At 45.9% G+C, this 22,785-nt stretch overlaps 1 protein-coding gene across 1 annotated transcript in view; it reads left to right on the top strand.

The window, feature by feature from the left end:
- Positions 1-22,785, top strand: part of LOC144668101 (corticotropin-releasing factor receptor 1) — a 233,317-nt gene that overhangs the window by 126,449 nt on the left and 84,083 nt on the right. Inside the window, exons 5-6 of the mRNA XM_078529890.1 lie at positions 11,637-11,754; positions 12,261-12,414. Coding sequence (XP_078386016.1) covers positions 11,637-11,754; positions 12,261-12,414 — 272 coding nt within the window. The remainder of the gene's footprint in view (positions 1-11,636; positions 11,755-12,260; positions 12,415-22,785) is intronic.

Consider the following 22,785-nt stretch of genomic DNA (forward strand, 5'->3'; position numbering starts at 1 on the left):
TCCTACCAAACTGCTTCACCTCACACTTCCCCGCATTGAACTTCATCTGCCACCCATCTGCTTACTCCACCAACTTGTCTATGTCCTTTTGAAGTTCTACACTGTCCTCGCAGTTTACAGCACTCCCAAGCCTCGTATCATCTGCAAACTTTGAAATTGTCCCCTGTACACCAAGGTCTAGATCACTAATATAAATTAGGAAAAGCATGAGTCCCAATACTGACTCCTGGGGAACTCCACTACAAACCTTCCTCCAGCCCAAAAAATATCCATTGGCCCATACTCTGTTTCCTATATTTCGGCCAATTTTGTATCAATATTGCTACTGTCCTTTTTATTCCATGAGCAATAACTTTTCTCACAAGTCTGTTGTGTAGCACTTTATCAAATGCCTTTTGAAAGCCCATGTACACCACATCAACAGCATTACCCTCATTGACTTTTTTTGTTACCTCTTCAAAAAACTCCAGCAAGCTAGTTAAACACGATTTCCCCTTTAGAAATCCATGCTAACCCACCACTGAAGTTAAACTGACCGGCCTGTAATGGCTGGGCTTATCCTTACAACCTATTTTGAACAAGGGCGTAATGCTTGCAATTCTCTGGCACCTCCCCTGAATCAAGGGAAGACTGAAAAATTATGGCCAGTGCCCCTGCAATTTCTACTCTCACTTCTTTCAATATCCTTGGATGCATCTCATCTGGACCCGATGCCTTGTCAACTTTAAGTACCAACAGGCTATTCAACACTTCCTCCTTATCAATTTTGAACCTTTCTAGTGACAGAGTTTCCTCGTCTGTCACCATGGTCTGGGTAGCATCTACCTCCTTGGTAAAGACGGATGCAAAGTATTCATTTAATACTTCAGCCATGGCCCCTTCGTCCATGTGTAAATTCCCTTTTAGGTCCCTAATCAGCCCTACTCCTCCTTTTACCACCCTTTTACTATTTATATGCCTATAGAAAACTTTGGGATTCCCCTTTATGTTGGCTGCCAGTCTTTTCTCATAATCCCTCTTCGCTTCTCTAATATGCTTTTTCACCTCCCCTCTGAACCTTCTGTATTCCTGTTAGTTCTGTTGTATTTTCTACCTGACGCCTGTCATAACACTTTTTCTTCTTTATCTTAATTTTCTCCTTTTTCATCCAGGGAGCTTTGGATTTGTTTGCCTTACTATTCCCTATCGATGGAATATACCTTGACTGTGCCTGAACCAATTCTTTTTTGAAGGTAGCCCATTGTTCAGCTACAGTTTTTCCTGCCAATCTTTCATTCCAGTCTGGCCCAGATCTGTTCTCGCCCCATTGAAGTCGGCTCTCTCCCAGTTAATTATTCTTACTCTGGATTGCCCATTGTCCTTTTCTATCATCATCTTAAAATGTACAATACAATGATCACTGATTCCTAACTGTTCCCCCATTGACACTTGTTCTACTTGGCCCACCTCATTTCCAGGGACCAGGTCCAGCAGTGCATCTTTTCTTGTTGGATTGGACACATACTGCTGGAGAAAATTCTCCTGAACACAATCTAGGAAATTTTGTCTCTCACCGTCCTTTACACTACCACTGTCCCAGTCTACGTTTTGTTAATTAAAGTCACCCATCATTATCACTCTTGCATCTCTCTGCAGTTTCCCTGAGATTTGTTCTTCTACATCCTTCTCACTAGTTGGCAGTCTATAGACTACGCTGAGCAATGTAACTACACCCTTTTTGTCCTTGGCTCTAGCCGAATTGATTCTGTCCTTGAACCCTCTGTGACATCCTCTTTCTCCAGCACTGCAATGCTCTCCTTAACCAATACTGCCACCCCTCCTCCTTTCCTTCCTTTCCAAGCACCTTGTGGTCAGGAATGTTTAACACCCAGTTCTGCCCTTCCTTGAGCCAGGTCTCTGTTATCGCCACAACATCATAATTCCACATGGCAATCTGCACCTGGAACTCCCCAATCTTATTTACTGTATTTCTTGCATTCACATACGTACGTAGTAACCCTGATTTAGATGTTAGTTACTTTCTCCCTCACCCCGACTCCACCTATTAACTTACTATTCTATATCTGTCTCTCCCAGTATTTTGTGTACCTTGGTATTCCTATCTAATATACTTCCCTTGTTCCCACACCCCTGCCGGGTTAGTTTAAAGCTCTCCCAACATCACTAGCAAAAACTCAGTCCCAGCTCTATCTGGCTTGTGAAGGTGCCATCTCCCCCAGAGCCAGTCCCAGTGTCCCAGGAATCTAAAGCCCTTCCTCCTGCACCATCTTTCCAGCCACACATTCACCTGCGTTACCCTCCTATTTCTGTACTCACTGGCACATGGCACTGAGAGTAATCCAGAGATTATTACATTTGAGGTCCTGCTTGCTAATTTTTTTACCTAGCTCTCTAAATTCTGATTGTAGGACCACATCCCGCTTCCTACCTACATCATTGGAACCAATGTGGACCACGACCTCTGGCTGTTCACCCTGCCCTCAGAAGAATGCCCTTGCAGCCGCTCTGTGACATCCTTAACCCTGGCACCAGAAAGGCAACATACCACCTTGGAGTCCCATCTACGCCCACAGAAATGCCTGTCTGTTGCCTTAACCAATGAATCCCCTATCTCTATAACTCTTCCTTTCTTCTTCCTCCCCTCCTGTACAGCCGAGCCGCTTGTATATGCCACAAACGTGGCTCTGACTGAACTCCTCTGAGGAACCAGCACTCTCACCAGCTTCCAAAACAGAAAACCTATTGGACCCCAGGGGACTCCTGCACTAGCTGCCCACTTTTCTTGGACTGCCTGGTCTTCACCCATTCCCTCTCTGTCTCCAGGCCCCTAACCTGTGGTGTGACCACCTCTCTGAATGTGCTATCCATGTAGCTCTCAGCCTCATGGATGCGCCACAGTGACTCCAGCTGCCGCTCGAGCTCTGGAAGTTTCTGCTGTAGGCAGCATTTTCTGCACTTGTGGTCAGCTAGGACACTGTAGCATCCATGACTTTGCACATATTAAAGGACATGAATTTCACTTGACTGAGCTGCCCTGTCATGTATTAAGTCTACTTCCCTTGCGTTAACTTTATTTTACTTTGGATTAGTTATATTACTTCATTATATTGGCCCTAAATTTCAGTTATTCCTGGCACTTCTCAGTTAAATCCAAATATAACAACTTATTTAAAAATATTATTCTGTTCTAATTTACTCACCAGGTCCTAGTTACCAAGGCTGCCGCAATTCTTTCTGAGGAGAGGTAGAAAAGGAAAGGAGTACCTCCTATAAAAACAAAAAACTACTGCGGATGCTGGAAATCCAAAACAAAAACAGAATTACCTGGAAAAACTCAGCAGGTCTGGCAGCATCGGTGGAGAAGAAAAGAGTTCCAGGCTGAATATTGAATTCAACAACTTTAGATCTTAAACTCCCTCCCCCATCCCCACCCCCTTCCCGTTTCTTCCCCCTACCTTTTGTTTTTTCCAATAATTTATATAGATTTTTCTTTTCTTTTCCCACCTATTTCCTTTATTTTTAAATCTATAACTGTAATACCCTGTTGTCAGTCTTTCCACCCCACCCCCACTAGAGCTGTACCTTGAGTGTCCTGCCATCCATTCTTAATTAGCACATTCTCTTAGATAATATGACCACCTTTAACACCTCTTTGTTCCTTTGTCTGTGACATCTTTTGATTATCTGCTCCTATCATTGCTTGCTTGTCCCCACAACCACCCCACCCTCAACTTCTCTCCCCCCACCTCCCCCTCCCCCCCAACCTTAAACCAACTTATATTTCACCCCTCTCCTAACTTTGCTCAGTTCTGTCGAAGGGTCATGAGGACTCGAAATGTCAACTCTTTTCTTCTCCGCCGATGCTGCCAGACCTGCTGAGTTTTTCCAGGTAATTCTTTTTTTGTTAAGGAGTACCTCCTCCCTCTTCACCACAGTCACCTCTGCTTCCCATACTGTTTTTATAGCTCCTCTACTCTCCTCTAGGTGCTGCTGACAGCCTGGCTCAGGGTCCTCCTCTCACACTCTCCTCTAGGTGCTGCTGACTGCTTGTCCCAGGGTCCTCCTCACACTCCCCTCTAGGTGCTGCCGACTGCTTGTCCCAGGGTCCTCCTCACACTCCCCTCTATGTGCTGCTGACTGCCTGTCCTATGGTCCTCCTCTCACACTCTCCTCTAGGTGCTGCTGACTGCCTGTCCCAGTGTCCTCCTCACACTCTCCTCTAGGTGCTGCTGACTGCCTGTCCCAGGGTCCTCCTCACACTCTCCTCTAGGTGCTGCTGACTGCCTGTCCCAGGGTCCTCCTCACACTCTTCTCTAGGTGCTGCTGACTGCCTGTCCCAGTGTCCTCCTCACACTCTCCTCTAGATGCTGCCGACTGCCTGTCCCAGGATCCTCCTCACACTCTCCTCTAGGTGCTGCCGACTGCCTGTCCCAGTGTCCTCCTCACACTCTGGGATTTGATGGCCAGGTAAGGTGTGTTCATAAAGTTGGCCAGACCGCTGGTTGACCAACTTGAGAATCCTTCCAATACACCTATGGCAGGCAATAAGAGCGGGAGAGTCTGCTGGTCATCTCCTGCAGCTCAATAGCCTCCCCATGTTATAAGTCTCTACGCGTAAGTTCTTGCCAGGGGCTGTACTGCAGTGCAAGCATCGCCCTTGCTTTGAGGAACTATGAGAAAGGGTTGATTTACTAAAGTGACACCTGGATTAAACTACAAGGACAGATTAAGCAAACTAAGGTTGTATTCTCTGGAATTTAGAAGGTTAAGGGATGATTTGTTTGAACTTTCCAAGATGTTATGGGGAATAGATAGCGAGAAACTATTTCCACTAGTTGAGGAGTGTAGGATGAAGCGGGCATAGTTTAAAAATTAGAGCCAGCCATAAGACCATAAGACATAGGAGCAGAAATTAGGCCATTCGGCCCATCGAGTCTGCTCCGCCATTCAATCATGGCTGATAAGTTTCTCAACCCCCTTTTCCCCGTAACCCTTGATCCCCTTACCAATCAAGAACCTATCTATCTCGATCTTAAATACACTAAATGACCTGGCCTCCACAGCCTTCTGTGGCAATGAATTCCATAGATTCACCACTCTCTGGCTAAAGAAGTTTCTCCTCATCTCTGTTCTAAAAGGTCTTCCCTTTACTCTGAGGCTGTGCCCTCGGGTCCTAGTCTCTCCTACTAATGGAAACATCTTCCCCACGCCCACTCTATCCAGGCCTTTCAGTATTCTGTAAGTTTCAATCAGATCCCCCCTCATCTTTCTAAACTCCATCGAGTATAAATCCAGAGTCCTCAAACGATCCTCATATGTTAAGCCTTTCATTCCTGGGATCGTTCTCTGGACCCTCTCCAGGGCCAGCACATCCTTCCTGAGATACGAGGCCCAAAATTGCTCACAATATTCTAAATGTGGTCTGACCAGAGCCTTATAAAGCCTCAGCAGCACATCCCTGCTTTTATATTCTAGTCCTCTCGAAATAAATGCCAACTTTGCATTTGCCTTCCTAACTACCGACTCAACCTGCAAGTTAACCTTAAGAGAATCCTGGACTAGGACTCCCAAGTCCCTTTGCACTCCAGATTTCTGAATTCTCTCCTCATTTAGAAAATAGTCTATGCCTCTATTCTTCCTACCAAAGTGCATGACCTCACACTTGCCCACGTTGTATTCCATCTGCCACTTCTTTGCCCATTCTCCTAACCTGTCTGGAGTGGAATTTGGAAACACTTTGTCACCCAATGGTGGTCGAGGTTTGAAACTCTGTTTCACAAATAGCAATAGATTTAGATCAATTGTAAATTATAAAACTGACTTTGGTACAATTATGTTATCCAAAGATATTAAAGAATATGAGGAAAAAGAGGTATATTGATAAAATTTCAGATCAGCCATGGTCTTGTTAAATGTTGGAACAGACTGACTGGGCTAAATGATTTCCTCCAATACCTCCCAAACCCCAGAAGCTGAAGTCCTTCACTCTGTTGGGACTATAAGTGTTTCACTGTCAGGCACAAGGTACATTACAGGGAAGTGAGAGTCTGAGGAGACCTGGCAATTTTAAATAAAGCTACAGAGCAGCTTTGCACAAACATACAGCGACAGAGTGACTGTACATGGAAAGTTGCAGAGTAATTATACCCAAACACATAGAGCAGAATCGTCCCAGATTTGCACTAAGTGCGGTAGTGGGCTGGAAAAAGGTTTTTCCCACCGGCTGCAACGGCAGGATTTCACGACATAGCATCAGAATCTCGCCTCGATAATCATGCATTCCCAGGAAAAACACCGGGTTGCTGGCGGGCGAGCCCTCATTCACCCGCCACCCCATCACCTCGCCACTTCCACACACTGGGCGCCATATTTAAAGTGCAGCCGTGCGCACACCTCTCAGTGCTTCCAGTCCAGGACTGCTGCACAGAAGACATGGCTCCAAAAGGCAAGGGTGCCGCCCCACGATTCAGTGATGCTTCCCTGGAACGCCTTTTGGACACAGAGGAGGCTTGCCATGATGTTCTCTACACCCGCTCTGTCCTCAGGTGCGGCAGCAGCATCACCAATCCGGTTTGGGAGGCGGTGGCAGTGATGGTCAGTACCAATGCCCTGAAAAAGAGGACAGCCACCCAGTGCCACAAGAAGATGAATGATCTCCTCCATTCTGCCAGGGTAAGTCATTCTCTCATCACTCAACTCACACACTCACAAACCCATCACACATCCACAGGGCCCTCACTCACTGTCAGTTCAAGGGACATCACCATTCACTCTCTCATACCTTCATTGTCCTCATCATAGGACCAGTCACCACCCACACATGCCAGGCATACTCATCATGTGGCTTGGCAGGCGTCCTGTTTACACTTTTCCCTATGCAGGACAAGCTGACACACAACAAAAGAGAGATGTTGCAGACTGGTGGAGGAATGCCTGAAATCAGGGACCTCATGGCCTTTGAAAATAGTGTCATCCAGGTGGCTGGCGATGATCTGGACCATTCCTGTACTGATGCTGAAGTTGGTGGTGCCCTACCAAAAGAAGATCCCGCAGTGCAACATCCATCAGATAACCATGCTGTGAGTGAGTTCCCCTGTTCCGCAGTCCCCTGCCATGCACTCATTATCCCTCCTTGCTTTGGCAGGCACATCTGGGAGACAGTTGACAGATCCAATCAAGCTCCAAATAAACCTCTGAAGATGAATCTGAAGGCATCTTCATTGAAGACCCATCACAGTGCTCACCCACACCCTCCACCAGCGCAGAGACACACACCTCGGTGGGACCTAGCTTGAGAGTAGCCTCAGGATCACAATCCGACGAGCACATCACAATGTCTGATCCACAGCAGGCGCAGGCAGGGACTTCCCAGGTGTCCGGCACTCGGAGGGCTGCTGGAGGCCAGAAATTTGCTGAATCCGAGTCAGATGAGGAGCCTCTGGACTTGGTCATACCTCAGTTGCTGGAGCTGTAAAGGCAAACTCGGGAACATCAGGAAGGGATGTCCGCTGCACTCCTCAAATTGCAAGGCACGATGGAGGAGTCCGTCCACCTTCAGTCCGAGGTGATAGCACCAGCATGCCGATGAGCCGAGGTTAACACTGGTAGAATGGCAGCCGCCTGGAGATCTTGGTCCAGGACATCGGTCCTGCACTGCTGTATGGGCCGAACTCCATCGCTGACGCCATAGTTGGTCTCCAACAGTGTCAACATGAGAGGGGTGCGGGCAGCTCGATCTCACTCCAGCTTCCCCTTCTCCTCAGGGAGTCAGCCAGAGGCCATTGGGCACCCATAGGGAGCTCGATACCCCGGGGCCATCCACCCAGGGGACTCCGAGTGTCCGGCCCATCCGGCACTCCTCCTCTTGTGACCTCAGTAGCTCCAGCTCCACAGGCCGAGGAGGATGCCACACAGCAGGACCCTGAAAGGAGGCTGGGGCCCTCCAGGTCTCAGCCCTCTAGAGGACGCACGTCAAGGTCATCACTGACAGGGTGTAGCAGTCAGCAGGCTGTCTCCACCTCCGCTGTGGATGTCCGGGGAGCACCAAGACATAGCTGCAGGGTTAGGAAGGTTAAGATGATATAGTTGCACAGCCTGGGTATGGGTGTTAATCACTTGTACATAATATACACCACTGTAAATAAGCTCCCAAAAATTTCTCCCTGCTTTTGGCTCCTTGTTATGATGAACAGTGTTCATGTCACTCAGCTCTGAAGCTTTGGTTCCTACACGAGATAAAGGCAGGTGTCTCAGTCCAGGGCCTCTTCCCTGTGCAGTCTGTAACCTTCAGATTAAAGTGATGGTCTTGCTTCACACTCACTGGACACATTACTGACGCCTGCACCTCGATGGTGCTGGTCATTGCTGCCAGAATGTAGTGGGCAGGCATCACAGAGTTCCCTCATTCTCTCTGTGTGATCTCAGCACCTTTGAGGTGGGACTGGCCCCCATCTCTTCACCATCTCTATCAGGTGCGTGTAAAGTTTCACGGCTGTGTCCCCATGATATGACCCTGATCACAGAGCGCTACCTGTGTCACGCACTCCTGGCACTGCAGGTGCCAGACAGGAGTCAGACATTCACAGGGGCAATGTGAAGATCTATGGAGTGTCCTCACTGTATGTCATCATCATCCTCTTGGAATCATGTGACTATTAGGGCCTCCGCTGTGTACCCATGACAGGAGCCTTATTGCAGAGGGTATGTGCGCTGCCCTCAGTCAGATTGAAGTCAGATGTCCACAGATGCAATGTAAGGATCTATGGTGGCTCCCCACTGTTTGTCATCATCATTCTCCATAAATCTGCTAATGGGCCACCCAAGCATGCCTGCCTCATCTAGCCAGAGTTATGGCCTCATTGCCTTCATCGTCGCCTTCGAGGACCTCCTCACTCTGATCCCAGTTGATGTCCTCCTCACTGGAAGAGACGTGCAGCTCCTCCATCTTCTCCTCAGCCAGCTCCTCTCCCCGTTTCAGTGCCAGGTTGTAAAGGGTGCAGCAGACGATGACGATGTGTGACAAACTCTGCGATCTGTATTGCAGGGCTCCACAAGACCGGCCCAGGCACTGGAACCTCATTTTCAGCATCCCGATGGTTTGTTCCACCAAGGTGTGATCCTTGTTATACCTCTGTTCTGCTGCAGTCTGAGGCTGCCTCACGGGTGTCATCAGCCACGGCCTCTGTGGGTAGCCCTTGTCCCGGAGGAGCCAACCCTGCTGCCTCTGTGGACCCTGGAAGATGTCAGGGATTTGAGACCTGCTAAGGATGTAGGAGTCACGGACACTCCCTGGGAACCGAGCGTAGATCTGCAGGATGTGTTTGTGGTGGTTGTAAACCAGCCGAACATTCAGCGAGTGGAAGGCCCTGCAGTTGACCGCGTGTTGCCACGGAGATCAAAGTGCCACGTGAGTGTAGTCGATCGCATCCTGCACCTGTGGGAAACCTGAGATCTGGGCAAATCCAATCGCTCTTGCATCCTGGCTGTCCTAGTCCCGGGCGAAATGCACAAAGTTGTGCTCCCTCATGAAGATGGCATCTGTGACCACCTGCATACACTTGTACGTGGAGGCTTGTGAGATCCCTGTGGAGCCCTGGAAGGAGCTACTGGCACAAAAATTGAGCGCCTCGGTCACTTTCCCGGCCACTGGCAGTGGATGCCCTCCATGTCCCTGTGGCACCAAATCCTGCAGCAGCTGGCAGATGTGACCGACCAGTTCCCTGGACATGCGCAGTGTTTTGCAGCACTGGTTCTTGGTCATCTGCAGGAATGAAAGGCAGCGCCTGTGGCCCTGGGTCTAGCTAGGCGCCGACCAGTGACAGCTCACTGTGGCCCTTCAGTGATATGTGCAGGAGCCCCAGCCGCCCCTTCTTTCTGAGGGTTCTGCTCCTCCCTCTGCTCAGCCAGGCACCTCTGTCACTTTGTCTTCTTCTCCTTTGTCTTCTATCTCTGTAAGCCGTGAGGCATACAGCTAGGTCACCAGGCTCCATGCTCCTGATGTACTCCTGCAAGATGAAAGAGAGAGACGCATGGGTTAGTTTGGGTGTATTAAGAACTTCTCTTATGTCTGAAGGCCCCTTAATGCACGCTGGAGAGTGCTGGCCACCCCCTTGGATGGCCAGAGTTTACTGTGCTGCATGGCTGCCCGAAACCCCACCCACCTCCGCCCCACTCCACCTGACCGATTGGTGGCAGCTTCGCCCACTCAACTGCAGGCTGTGTTCTCAGCTCAGGCGCAGGTATTCTCCAGGGTGCACTGTCAGCTTGAACCATGGGGCAGACTGGTCCACACTGGGATGAGGACATTGCATAGGGGCTGTGAGCACCTCCAGCAGTGACTGCCCCATGACTAGCTTTAGCGAGGAGATTGTACCATGTGCCCAGTTGTCCAACTATTCTGCAGTCCACTAAAATGCTCATTAGTTTGCAGTGTGTGCCTGAGGGTGAAAAAGTCTGGAGCATTTGGTGGCACTTTCATGCTTTTGCGTTGCTTGAGTGGATAGATAAGCAAAGACCCTACTCCAAGCTTGTTAATGTGGCTGCGTCTGAACTGTCTCAGCTGTGGAGGAATTGTCACTTTATACAAGGTTTCCCGAATGCGTGGCCGCTTCTCTCCCCACACTACCATCAAACGCAGGGCAGCCCTTGCCCTGCCCACCTCGCCCACACCACAGTGCGGCCCGCCCAAGCACTGTGCAACCTTACTGTGCACTCACTTTCAAGTTCCCCTGAAAATGCAGCCCGCCCAGTGCGCACCTTATATATATGCTGTTTTGAAAATTGCACGCCAACTTGCTCAGATGATCCAGTGTGGGGAGATGATTCCAGCATGCTGGCCTTATAATGATATGCGGATGTATTACAATGAAGTTCCCAATGTCCAACAACGATAAATGCCATTGACGGGCGGAATGGACAATTGCTACAGAGTAACTGTACCTGAACACAACACAATCACAGAGTAACTGTACCTGAACACAACACAGTCACAGAGTAACTGTACCCGAACACAACACAGTCACAGAGTAACTGTACCCGAACACAACACAGTCACAGAGTAACTGTACCCGAACACAACACAGTCACAGAGTAACGGTACCTGTACACAACACAGTCACAGAGTAACTGTCCCTGAACTCAACACAGTCACAGAGTAACTGTACCTGAACACAACACAGTCACAGAGTAACTGTCCCTGAACACAACACAGTCACAGAGGAACTGTACCTGTACACAACACAGTCACAGAGTAACTGTCCCTGAACACAACACAGTCACAGAGTAACTGTACCTGTACACAACACAGTCACAGAGTAACTGTACCCGAACACAACACAGTCACAGAGTAACTGTACCTGAACATAACACAGTCACAGACTAACTATACCTGAGCACAGCACACAGCCACAGAGTAACTGTACCCAAACACAACACACTAATAGAGATTATAGCAAAACACACAGTCATGTAGTGACTGTACTTGAACACACCATTAGAGTAATTATACCTGAATAAGGTGTCACAGTCACGGTACTTGTGCCCAAACACACAATCACAGAGTGATTGTACCTCAACACATTGCTGCAGAGTGATTGTACATTAATTTGTTCAAAGTGTCCTTTTTGTTCCCACATTAGGAGTATACGGTGTCTAAGGAACATCATCCACTGGAATCTGATTTCTACCTTTATCCTCCGCAATGCCACCTGGTTTGGATTACAGATGATTGATCCCAGGATTCATGCCAGTAATGAGGTTTGTGGTGCTGCTTATTGCACAAAGCCCACATCAGCAGGAGAATTCCTTGTGGGGCAATGTTGGACTCACTTTGTTAAAAGATGGTTACAATGCAGCAGGATACAGGACAGGAAAACAGCGGGAGTGGAAAGGGTGATGTATGGGGTGAGGGTGGGGGCTGGGTGGTGGAAGGAATGGAGATGATGGGAAGGAGTAGGGTAGGGAGAGGAGATATGAGCAGATATATTCAGTGCAGTGGTAGTCTGAAATAAACATTGCTCTGGTTCAGTGGATTGATTGTGCATTGCACAGTGAGATTGTCACACACTTGGAAGTTTAGTAACAGATAACCTTCATGGAAAGTTCATGGAGTGTGTCAGTAATTGGCGCACTGTGTTTTTGATGACATTTGGTAACCAATGCCCTATAGTTAGTGGCAAGAATTAGCAACCGATGATCATTGTTTAGAGGGGAGAGTTAGTAACCAATGATTTTAATTGTTATATATGTCTCTCCCATTTTAGGTCTGGTGTCGATTGGTCACAGCTGTGTATAATTACTTTTGTGTGACTAATTTCTTCTGGATGTTTGGTGAGGGCTGCTACCTCCATACAGCAATCGTCCTGACTTACTCCACAGATAAACTGCGCAAATGGATGTTCCTCTGCATTGGCTGGTGTGAGTTTCTTATTCCCTTCAGCTCAAGCTTTGCATATGGAGTTTTAAACTCAGCTCTGGGTCAGTAAGATCAGAAATGCCCTTGTGAATTCCTGGAAGCTTTGATAAAACTATGCAATTTGGAGGTGCCCACCACCCCCCCCCCCCCCGCCCCCGCCCCCGCCCCCGCCTCCGCCTCCAACTCACTTTAAACTTAGCTTATCAGTGTCATCAATAGTGTAACTCTTTCGAGTTATCAACAGATCGCATGTAACTCTTTCGAGTACATTCACAGTTCTTGGTTTCCGGGAGTGGGACATGAACCCACAACCTTCTGATTCAAAGGCGAGGGTGCTATGAACTGAGCCACAGCTGACACCTTATTAGTCTGGTAACTCTTTCGAGTTATCAACAGATCGCATGTAACTCTTTCGAGTACATTCACAGTTCTTGGTTTCCAGGAGTGGGACATGAACCCACAACCTTCTGATTCAAAGGCGAGGGTGCTATGAACTGAGCCACAGCTGACACCTTATTAGTCTGGTAACTCTTTCGAGTTATCAACAGATCGCATGTAACTCTTTCGAGTACATTCACAGTTCTTGGTTTCCAGGAGTGGGACATGAACCCACAACCTTCTGACTCAAAAGTGAGGGTGCTATGAACTGAGCCACAGATGACACCTCCCAATCAATAGTGTAGGGGCACTGAGCAGTATTCAGTTTTAATTATGTACCCAAGGGAATGGTTTTAACAAATATTGGAGTGTAAAATCTTTATTCCTCACCTTGTCCATTTCTAACATTCTGGTCTAAACATGACCAGTAAGGAATTCAAAGATAAAGCCCAAACAAATCCAGGAGACTATGGAGCAGCTCTTTGCCTGGAACAATGCAGTGAAGAAACTCCACCAGTGTTCTTAACTTGCAACTGGACAATGAGAAGAGTAGGACATTGGAATTATTATGGTTCTTGCCCATGAGCCCATGTTTCCATTCTGGCTAAATGCCAAGTGACAAGCTTGGCAAAGTGGGGGATAAACAGAAGGGAATTGCCTCAAGATATCCCACAAACCTTCAACCAGTGAAACTGGCTGGACTCCAGGAACAACCTCTGAATGTAGATGGAGTTAACAAAAGGACACCAAGAATAAAGGGGAAAATGGAGAGAGTTACCTGATCTGTTACTAAGGATGATTCTTGATTCTGATGCTGACAGGGAGCAATAGTCAAAAGATCTTTATGCTGATGTGCCTATGTATTAATGTTTCAATGTGCTGAGTTAGGGAGAATTGATCCAGGAGGGGTTTACAGTCTTTTCACCCAGCTTGATATCAAATTGATGTTCATATTAAACTGCCCCCAATGCAGTGGTACTTTCCAGAGCTCCAACTGAATTAACGTTCATTGGCTGGTGTGAAGGGGTCTGACCCTATTAGTTTCAGGAAAACATTGTTTGGGTAGAACCTCTGTAACCCCAAAACCTGGTAGACACATGAAGAACCTGGTCTGCACAGAGGCCTGTGACTCCCAGGCTGACCGTTTTTTCATCTGTCCAAAAGCCCAATGTTGAAACGGCAGCCAGCATATCCCACATTGGGCAGCTTAGACTGGGGACGTACTTGGGCCTGAAGAATGGGGCTTTCTAAGCTGCATCAGATAGTTTCTGGGAAGGGAGTCCATCACCCTGAAGCCTAAGGTTGGATTTTCCAGCAGCTTAACAAGGATTGATTTCTAGAACTGGAGTCTTGAGGGTGCAATCTGTTTAGGTACCTTCCCACAGATACCACACAATCTTAGAAGCAGGCACACTCTCCCAGACTGTGTACACACCCCTAGATCCTATACATTTCCTCTGCCCATACGCACTCCCCCAGACCATACACATTTCCTTAAACCCTACACACACCCCTAAGCCATACATACCAACCAGACTCTAGATGTTGTGATATGATTTACATGTACCTTTAAGGAGGTGAACCTTAAACTACTATCAGTCACTCCCACTGAGACAGGATGTGATGTAGTAGTCCAATGACTCAAACTCAGTATACAAAGCAGCAGTAACCAAGGTCAGTGGCGCTCTACATAGTCTCCCAGTTAACATTGTACATACGTACAGTTTTCTAATAAAGAACCCACATTTTTTTTAACCAATCCTTGTCATTTGATTGGTATGTTTATGCCAAATAAAAGAATGTAACAGGGTGGCAGTGCAGTTTTTGAAGATTTGACTGAGAAATATACAAGTTCCATTCCTCTCACATGCGCCAGAAGAGGTGACATGGAAGTGACACAACTAAAAAGTACTCACCGTGTGCAAATAATTCTGTAGCATTTTACAGATCCAACACACTCTACCTTCATTCTGGGACATCGCACAGCCAGCAGGCACTGGCTCCCAGTAAGATTGCTCAAACCTAGGAGAACTTAAATTAAATATGTCTACCTACTGTGAAGTTTGTTCAGGAACAGAGATTAAATAGTTGACTCTAGCTTTAAGCAGAACTCCACTGAGAAAGAGAGGGACCCATTACTATTGCTTGCTGTACCCTACAGGGAGTTGGGGGCAGATTAAAATACTGCAGACCGGGCTATGGAAGAGGATTCAATCCAGTAACAGCTCCCAACAGCTAGAAGAAGCCTGCAAAAAGTCATTTTACCTTGTTTAATTTTCTCTTTGAAGCAGGCAGTTACATTTCATGCCAAAATCACTGTTGTGTGTGCAAAGCTTAAACTAAGCCTGGGAAAAGCAGAAACAGAGCTGAACACCACTACCATTTGTGTCAAGCACAATTATGACCAGCTAAGATGCCACTTAAGGTACTGCAACTCCGAGAGTCAAACAGCCTGAAGAGCTGTCCTGTCCCAGATTGCATTAATAATCCTGCAAAAGCCACAGCATGACCACAAATTTTCCAACACTCAATTGGAAGGCAACAGACCTCCTATCTGAATTTAGCTTGTTCCAATAACATGTAGGTTGTCGAGCTGTGTCTTCTGGACCTCAATATGTTCAAATCAGATAAACAAGCTGTTAAGATTAAAATTGCTTTATGCAATGAAGGCCTCCACAGCCTGAATATTTCAGCCTGTCTGACGATGACCTTAAAAATCTAGATAAAGTATGGCCAGTACACAAAGGTCAATTATGAGTGAAGCTCAATTTCCAAATATACCGTCAGGAATTCATGTCATTTAGACAACAACTGACAAGAGACCATTGATCAATTCATAAGTAGATGCAGAGACAAGGGGTGTGATTGTGACTTCACAGCAGCAAAGCTAGCCAACAGAATAATCAAGCTCGTGATGGCACCTACACCAATGGAAGTGTTCCAAAAAAACCTCTGGACCACCAAAGATTACACTGTGGAAGCACATCTACAAATCAGATGCAAATTTGAAGCCATACTACTAGGTAGACAGAGTCTGCAGGCTATGTCTAATTCGTCCACTATAGGTACAATAGCTAAGAGAGGCAAGCCTAGTAAGCAATGTGGCTTCATACACGCACCCAGAAATTGCTAAGCTTTTAATGCTGTTTGCAAGGCATGTGGCTCCAAAGGACACTGGAAGCACCTGTGCAAAAAAACAAAGACCAAAACAAGTGGTTTGATGTCATGAGAAGCCACAACAGAAGCCAGACAGTTACAGCGTTCTGACCGAACAAGAGCATGTGTCAAACAGCGTCAAGACAAGATCCACAAAATGTCTAGACAAGTTATACTGTGAGATGATGCGGGTGACCAGACAAAGTGAGCAACCCAGATAATCAGTGCCACAGGGTCAATACTGATAGTGACACAGGATCAGTGCCAGAGGGTCAAAACTGATAGTGACACAGGATCAGTGTCACAGGGTCAACACTGATAGTGACACAGGATCAGTGCCAGAGGGTCAAAACTGATAGTGACACAGGATCAGTGCCAGAGGGTCAAAACTGATGGTGACACAGGATCAGTGCCAGAGGGTCAAAACTGATAGTGACACAGGATCAGTGCCAGAGGGTCAAAACTGATAGTGACACAGGATCAGTGCCACAGGGTCAAAACTGATAGTGACACAGGATCAGTGCCACAGGGTCAAAACTGGCAGTAGCACAAGATCAGTGGCACAGGGTCATCCCTCTTGCATCAGTGGGTCAGTGCTGGTAGATCAGTGTTGCAGTAGTGCAGCAGGGTCAGCGCTGGAGGGTCATTGCCAGATGGAGTGGGCCAGAGGTTCAGTTTTGGGGCGGGTCAGTATTGCAGGGTTATTGATGCAAATGAGTGCTGAAAGGTCAGTGCTGGACATTCAGTGCCAGAGAGTAAGTGCTGGGCATTGGGGTGGATGTAGGGTTTGGGATATGTGTTCATTTTGGGTTCAGTCCCAAAAGAAATTGACGGAGAGTTAGTACCAGCAATTCAGTGCCAATGAGCCAGCATTGGATGAGCAGCGCCAGAGAGATAGTGCCAAATGGCCAATGCTTGAGTATCATGGCTAGAAGATCAGTGCCAGAGGGTCTGTCAGACAGTCAGTGACAGAGAATTGGTGCCCAGGGTCAGTGCTGCAGAGATAAGGTGGAGGATCAATGTCAGAGGGTCAGTGCCAGAAGATCAGAACTTATATTTATATAGCACCTTTAACACAATGAAACATCCCGAAGTATTTGACAGGAGAATTATAGAACAAATTATAACACTGAACCACATAAGGAGATATTAGAAGTGATGATCAAAAGCTTGGTCAAAGAGGTCGATTTTAAGGAGTGTCTTAAAGGAGGAAAGTGAGCTAGAGAGCTCAAGAGGAAGGAATTCCAGAGCTTGAGCCTGAGGTAGCTGCAGGCACGACCACCAGTGATGGAAAAATTAAAATTGGGGTTGTACAGGATGACAGAGTTAGGGGGCACAGATATCTCTGAAGATTGTGGGCTGGAGGAGATTACAGAGATAGGGAGGGTGAAGCCAAGAAAGGATTTGAAAATAAGGATGCAAATTTTAAAATTGAGGTGTTGCTTGAGCAGGAGCCAATGTAGGGCAGTGAGCACAGGGATGGTAGGGGAACAGGACTCGGTGCAAGTTAAGACATGGGCAGCAGAGTTTTGGATAACAGAGGGTAAAATGTGAAAGACCAGCCAGGAATGCATTGGAATAGTCTAGCCGAGAGATAATGAAGGTATGAATGAGGGTTTCAGCAGCAAATGACTTAGTCGGGTGAAGTCAGGTGATATTACAGAGATGGAAATGGACTGCCTTAGTCATGGCAAGGATATGAGGTCAGAAGCCCACCTTGGGGTCAAATGCATCATCAAGGTTGCAAACAGACTGGCTTAATCTCAGACTGTTACCAAGCTGAGGGATGGAGTTGGTAGTGTAGGAATAGCGAGATGGTCAGTGTAAGAACTCTGGTGCTGCAGAGTGAGCGATAAGGTATCACAGCCAGAGGATCAGTGCCAGAGAGTCAGTGCCAAAGGGTCAGTACCAGATGAACAGTGCAGAGTGTCAGTGCCAGAGGGTCGAGCCATGGGGTCAGTGCCAGAGGGTAATTGCCTGAAAGTCAGTGCTGGAAGGTCAGTGTCAGAGGGTCAGTTCTAATGGCATAGTGCTGGTGAGTCAGTAGCAGAGTATCAAAGCCAGAGGATTCATATTGGAGGGTCAGAGTGAGATGACAGGGCCAGAGTGTAATCGCCAGAAGGTCAGCGGTGGAGGGTCAGTGCCAAAGGATCAAATGCTGGAGGGTCAGTACCAGATGAGCAGTGCCAGAGGGTCAGTGTTGCTTTATTACTTTAAGGGAATATGCAAATGAGCATGTAACTCTTTCGAGTTATCAACAGATCGCATGTAACTCTTTCGAGTACATTCACAGTTCTTGGTTTCCGGGAGTGGGACATGAACCCACAACCTTCTGATTCAAAGGCGAGGGTGCTATGAACTGAGCCACAGCTGACACCTCGATGAGCATGTAACTAGAACAGCATGTGACCAGCAGCCAATGGGGAGTGTGTAGAGTTCCAGCTGTGACTAATAGTTGCTGAACCCACAAATTAGATCTGCCTGCTGAGCCATCAGGTACTGTATCTTCAAATAAACTGAATCTATGTCTAGTTTACCAGTCCTGTGCGTGAGAATGGTAAGTTTGTGTTAAGCAAACATAGGAACACAGCATGGTGGCAGCGATGTGAATATGAAGACCACAAGACGAGCTACAGACAAGACAATATATGTACATTGAAACCCCAGGAGGCAGAATCCCTCAACAGATAATGCTTTGCAGAATAGCGAGTATCCAATTTGTGGACTAGCAGGATCAGTGGTAATGGGAGTAGCAAGTCGGTTCAGAAATGTGTTGCAGAGCCTGTTTTGAATTGAGCAGGAAAAGCTGCAGGGCCATTGCAATGTCCTCAGGCGCTAGTCCCATGCAAAAAACAAAAGTGTATGAAAAACAGGTAAACAAACCTGAACTGCGGCCACAGAACAAGAGGAAAGAAGGAAGAACACATTAGCTACACTAGTGAATCTCTCCATGGAGAAGGAGGATACAAATCCCCTGCATAGCAGGAGATCAATAGCAAACTCCCCAGCCTTAATTTGAAGGCCACAGATGTCCTATCCAAATTTAAGCTTTTCAAAGGATGGAGATATGTTGTTTGATTGATCCATCACAGAGCTGTATAAACACACGGTAAATGCAAAGATAGCCATTGAAAACAAGGGGTTGCTTGAAGACACTCTGGATCTGTCTAGGGACAATCAGAAGGAGCCTGTTAAGCTGTGGAACACGCTGGAGGATCAGCTTCATATAAAAGTGAACTTCACGATTCACCAATTGGAGCTGATTTCCCACATACAACTGATCAATTTGTCAGCAGGTACAACGATAAGGGAAAGGAACTGCTGTCCGAATGGACAATGGAGCTGGTTAAAGCTTCAATGTCGATCAAAACCTCCCACAAAAATCTTCTGGAGAAAAAAAAGGTCACAATATTGACATGCCACTAAAAGATGGCAGACAATATGAAGACCTACAAGCATTAGGTGCAGCTACCAGTATTGGTGAAGTAGCAAGCTTTGTGGCAAGTGCAGTTTACTGCACCAAGATCAAAGCTGTCCTGTGTTCCAAGATCTTTGCAAGTTATCTGGCGTAAAAAACATTGGGCTCGCCTGTGTAAGAAATTTGGGTCCAGAGGTGCGACCAGAGGCTACAATGAGATACAGCCAAACAAAAAGTATGTGTAGCATATTGGCAGCAACAACAGCTGATGCGACAGAGACTCACATAAACACTAGCACGTACCTAGGTTGGCAGCTAGACAGATCTGGATGAAGATTCAGAGTGGAAAAATCTTCAACTGGAAAGTGAACAGGCTTTCCACATTATAATGTGACGTGATGTGTGGATGAAATCAATCAGAGGCTTTCACTACTATAAGCATCATATACCTGAAGAAAAGTGGTAAAACATGCTCACAGCCAAGGTCAACATGGAGCAAGTGCGAACATCTTGCCAGTCAGAATCCTGAAGGATATGTATCTGCATTGTTGGAAGTCAATGATACAACCACGACAGCCAAACTAACTGCATACAATGGGACCCCCAATCATTGCAGTGGTACATTAACATTGAAATGTAGCTATAGCAAGTCAGCATGGAAACCACAAGTGTTTTGCCAAGTAGACATGAAGACCACAAGAAATGGGAGCAGCAGTAGACCACATATCCCATGGAGCCTGCTCTGCCTTTCAATACGAACATGGTTGATCTTGGGCTTCAACTCCATTTTCTTGTCCACTCCCCATAACCCTTAATTCCCTGAGAGACTGAAAATCTGTCCAATCCAGCCTTAAATATATTAAATGATGGAGCATCCACAAGCACTGGAGTAGAGAATTCCAATGATTCAGAACCCTTTGAGTGAAGTAATTTCTCCACATCCCTGTCCTAAATGATCAGCCCCTTATCCTGAGACTGTGCCCCCATGTTTTAGATTCCCTAACATCAGAAATAATCTCTGTGTCCACCCTATCAAGCCCCTTCAGAATTTTTTAGGTTTTAATGAGATCACCTCTCATTCTTCTAAAGGCCAGGCAATATAAACCCAATTTACTCAGCCTCTCATATTGGACAACCCCTTCATCCCAGGGACTAATCTAATTAACCTTCGCAGTACCGCCTCCAATGCAAGTATATCCTTTCTTAAATGTGGAGACCAAAACTGCACATAGTACTCCTGATGCAGTCTCACCAAAACCCTGTACAACTGTAGCAAGACTTCTTTATTCTTGTACTCCAATCCCCTTGCAATAAAGACCAACCTGCCATTTGCCCTCCTAATTGCTTGCTGCACCTGCATGCTAACTTTCTGCACTCCTTATATGAGCACACGTAAGTTTCTTTGAACATCAACACTTACAAGTTTCTCACCTTTTTAAAAATATTCCATTTTTTATCCTTATGACCAAAGTGAATAATTTCAGACTTCTCTAAGTTATACTCCATCTTCCAACTTGTTGCCCATTCACTTAATCTTTTTGCAGCCTATGTCCTCCCCACAGCTTTCCTTTCCACCTAGCTTGGTATTGTCAAGGTACTTTACTTTCTGTCCCTTCATCAATGTCATTAATATAGATTGTAAATAGCTGTGCTTCCCACACTGACGCTTGTGGTGCTCCACTATTAACTGCCTGCCAACTTGAAAATGCCCCATTTATACCCACTCTTTTTTTTAATCCATTAACCAATCTACTATCCATGTTAATATATTACCCCAACTTGATGGGCCCTTCCTTATCTTGCTTATTAACCTTTTGTGTGGCTCCTTATGCAATATCTTTTGGAAATCCAAGTATACTACATCTACTGGTTCCCTTTTACCTACCCTACTAGCTACATCCTCAAAAACTCCAATAAATTTGTCAAACAGGATTTCTCTCAAGTAAACCATATTGACTTATTCTAATCATACTATTCTTTTCTAAGTGCATTGTTAAGATTTCCTTAATAATAGATTCCAGCATTTTCCCAACAACTGATGTTAGGCTATCAGGCCTGCAGTTCAGTTTTCTCTCTCCCTCCTTTCTTGAAAAGCATTGTAGCATTTGCCAAATTCCAAACTAATGGGACCATTTCCAAATGTAAGAAATTTTGGAATATCATAACTAGCACATCCACTGTCTCTGCAGCTCTCTCTTTTGGAACGCTGGGGTCCAGGCCATCAGGTCCCAGGGATTTGTTGGGTTTTAGTACCTTTAGTTTTTCTAATACTTTTTCTCTGCTGATATTAATTTCTTCACTAATTTCAGTCCCTCTATTCCCAACTATTTCTGGTTTGAAATTTATGTCTTCTACTGTGAAGACAGACACAAAATATTTTTTCAATGTCTCTGTCATTTCCTCATTCAACACGACAGTTTCCCCTGACTCTGCTTCTAAGGGGTCAACATTTAATTTGGTTACTCTCTTACCTTTTATATACTTATAAACTGTCTTGCAATCTGGTTTTATATTTCTGGCTGGTTTACTCTCATTCTATTTTTCCCTTTTTATCATCTTTTTAGTGGCCTTTTGCTGGTTTCTAAAACACTCCCAATCCTCTGTCTCACTACTGGTTTTAATCTGATACTATCGTTAACCTCCTGAGTGAGCTACGGATGAGTCCTTCTTGCTGAGTTTTTTTTTCAATGGAATGTATTTTTGTTGAACTTTGGAATTGTTCCTTTAAATGTTACCACTGTTCATTTACCAGCACACCTTTTAATCAATTTACCCAGTTAACCTTAGCCAGTTCTCCCCTCACACCTACGTAATTAGCTTTGTTTAGATTTAAGATTCTTGTTTGTGATTGGAATGTCACTTTCAAACTTAATATGGAATTGAATGGTATTATGATCACTATTTCCCAGTGCATGTTACTAAGACATTATTAATTAACCCTGCTTCATTACACAATACTAGATCTAAGATACCTTTATCCCTTGTTGGTTGCCAATTTGATTGTTCCAGTCTATATGAACATTAAAATCGCCACAATTATTACATTTCCTTTGTTAAAATCTCCAATAATTTATTGTTTAATGCTTTGCCCAACAGTATAACTATTGTTAGGGGACCTATAAACTACCCCCATCAGCGTTTTCTGACTCTTGCTATTCCTAATTTCTATCCCATACTGATTCACTTCATCATCTTCAGAGGTTAGATCCTTCCTCACTAATGTTTTTATGTTATCCTTTGTTATTAAGGCTACCCCACCTCCGTTACCATTCAATCTGTCTTTCCAAATTATTGTCTGTTGTAAAGTTATTTGGTGTCTCGCTAAGAAGTCTGGAGGCTTCTATTGTGGAGCATAAATAGTTTATTGGTAACCTGTAACGATATACATCTCCAAGTACAGCCCTGCATGGGTGCTGTCCCC

The sequence above is a fragment of the Cetorhinus maximus genome, chromosome 25 (assembly GCF_964194155.1).
Source record: "Cetorhinus maximus chromosome 25, sCetMax3.hap1.1, whole genome shotgun sequence".
Lineage (NCBI taxonomy): Eukaryota > Metazoa > Chordata > Chondrichthyes > Lamniformes > Cetorhinidae > Cetorhinus > Cetorhinus maximus.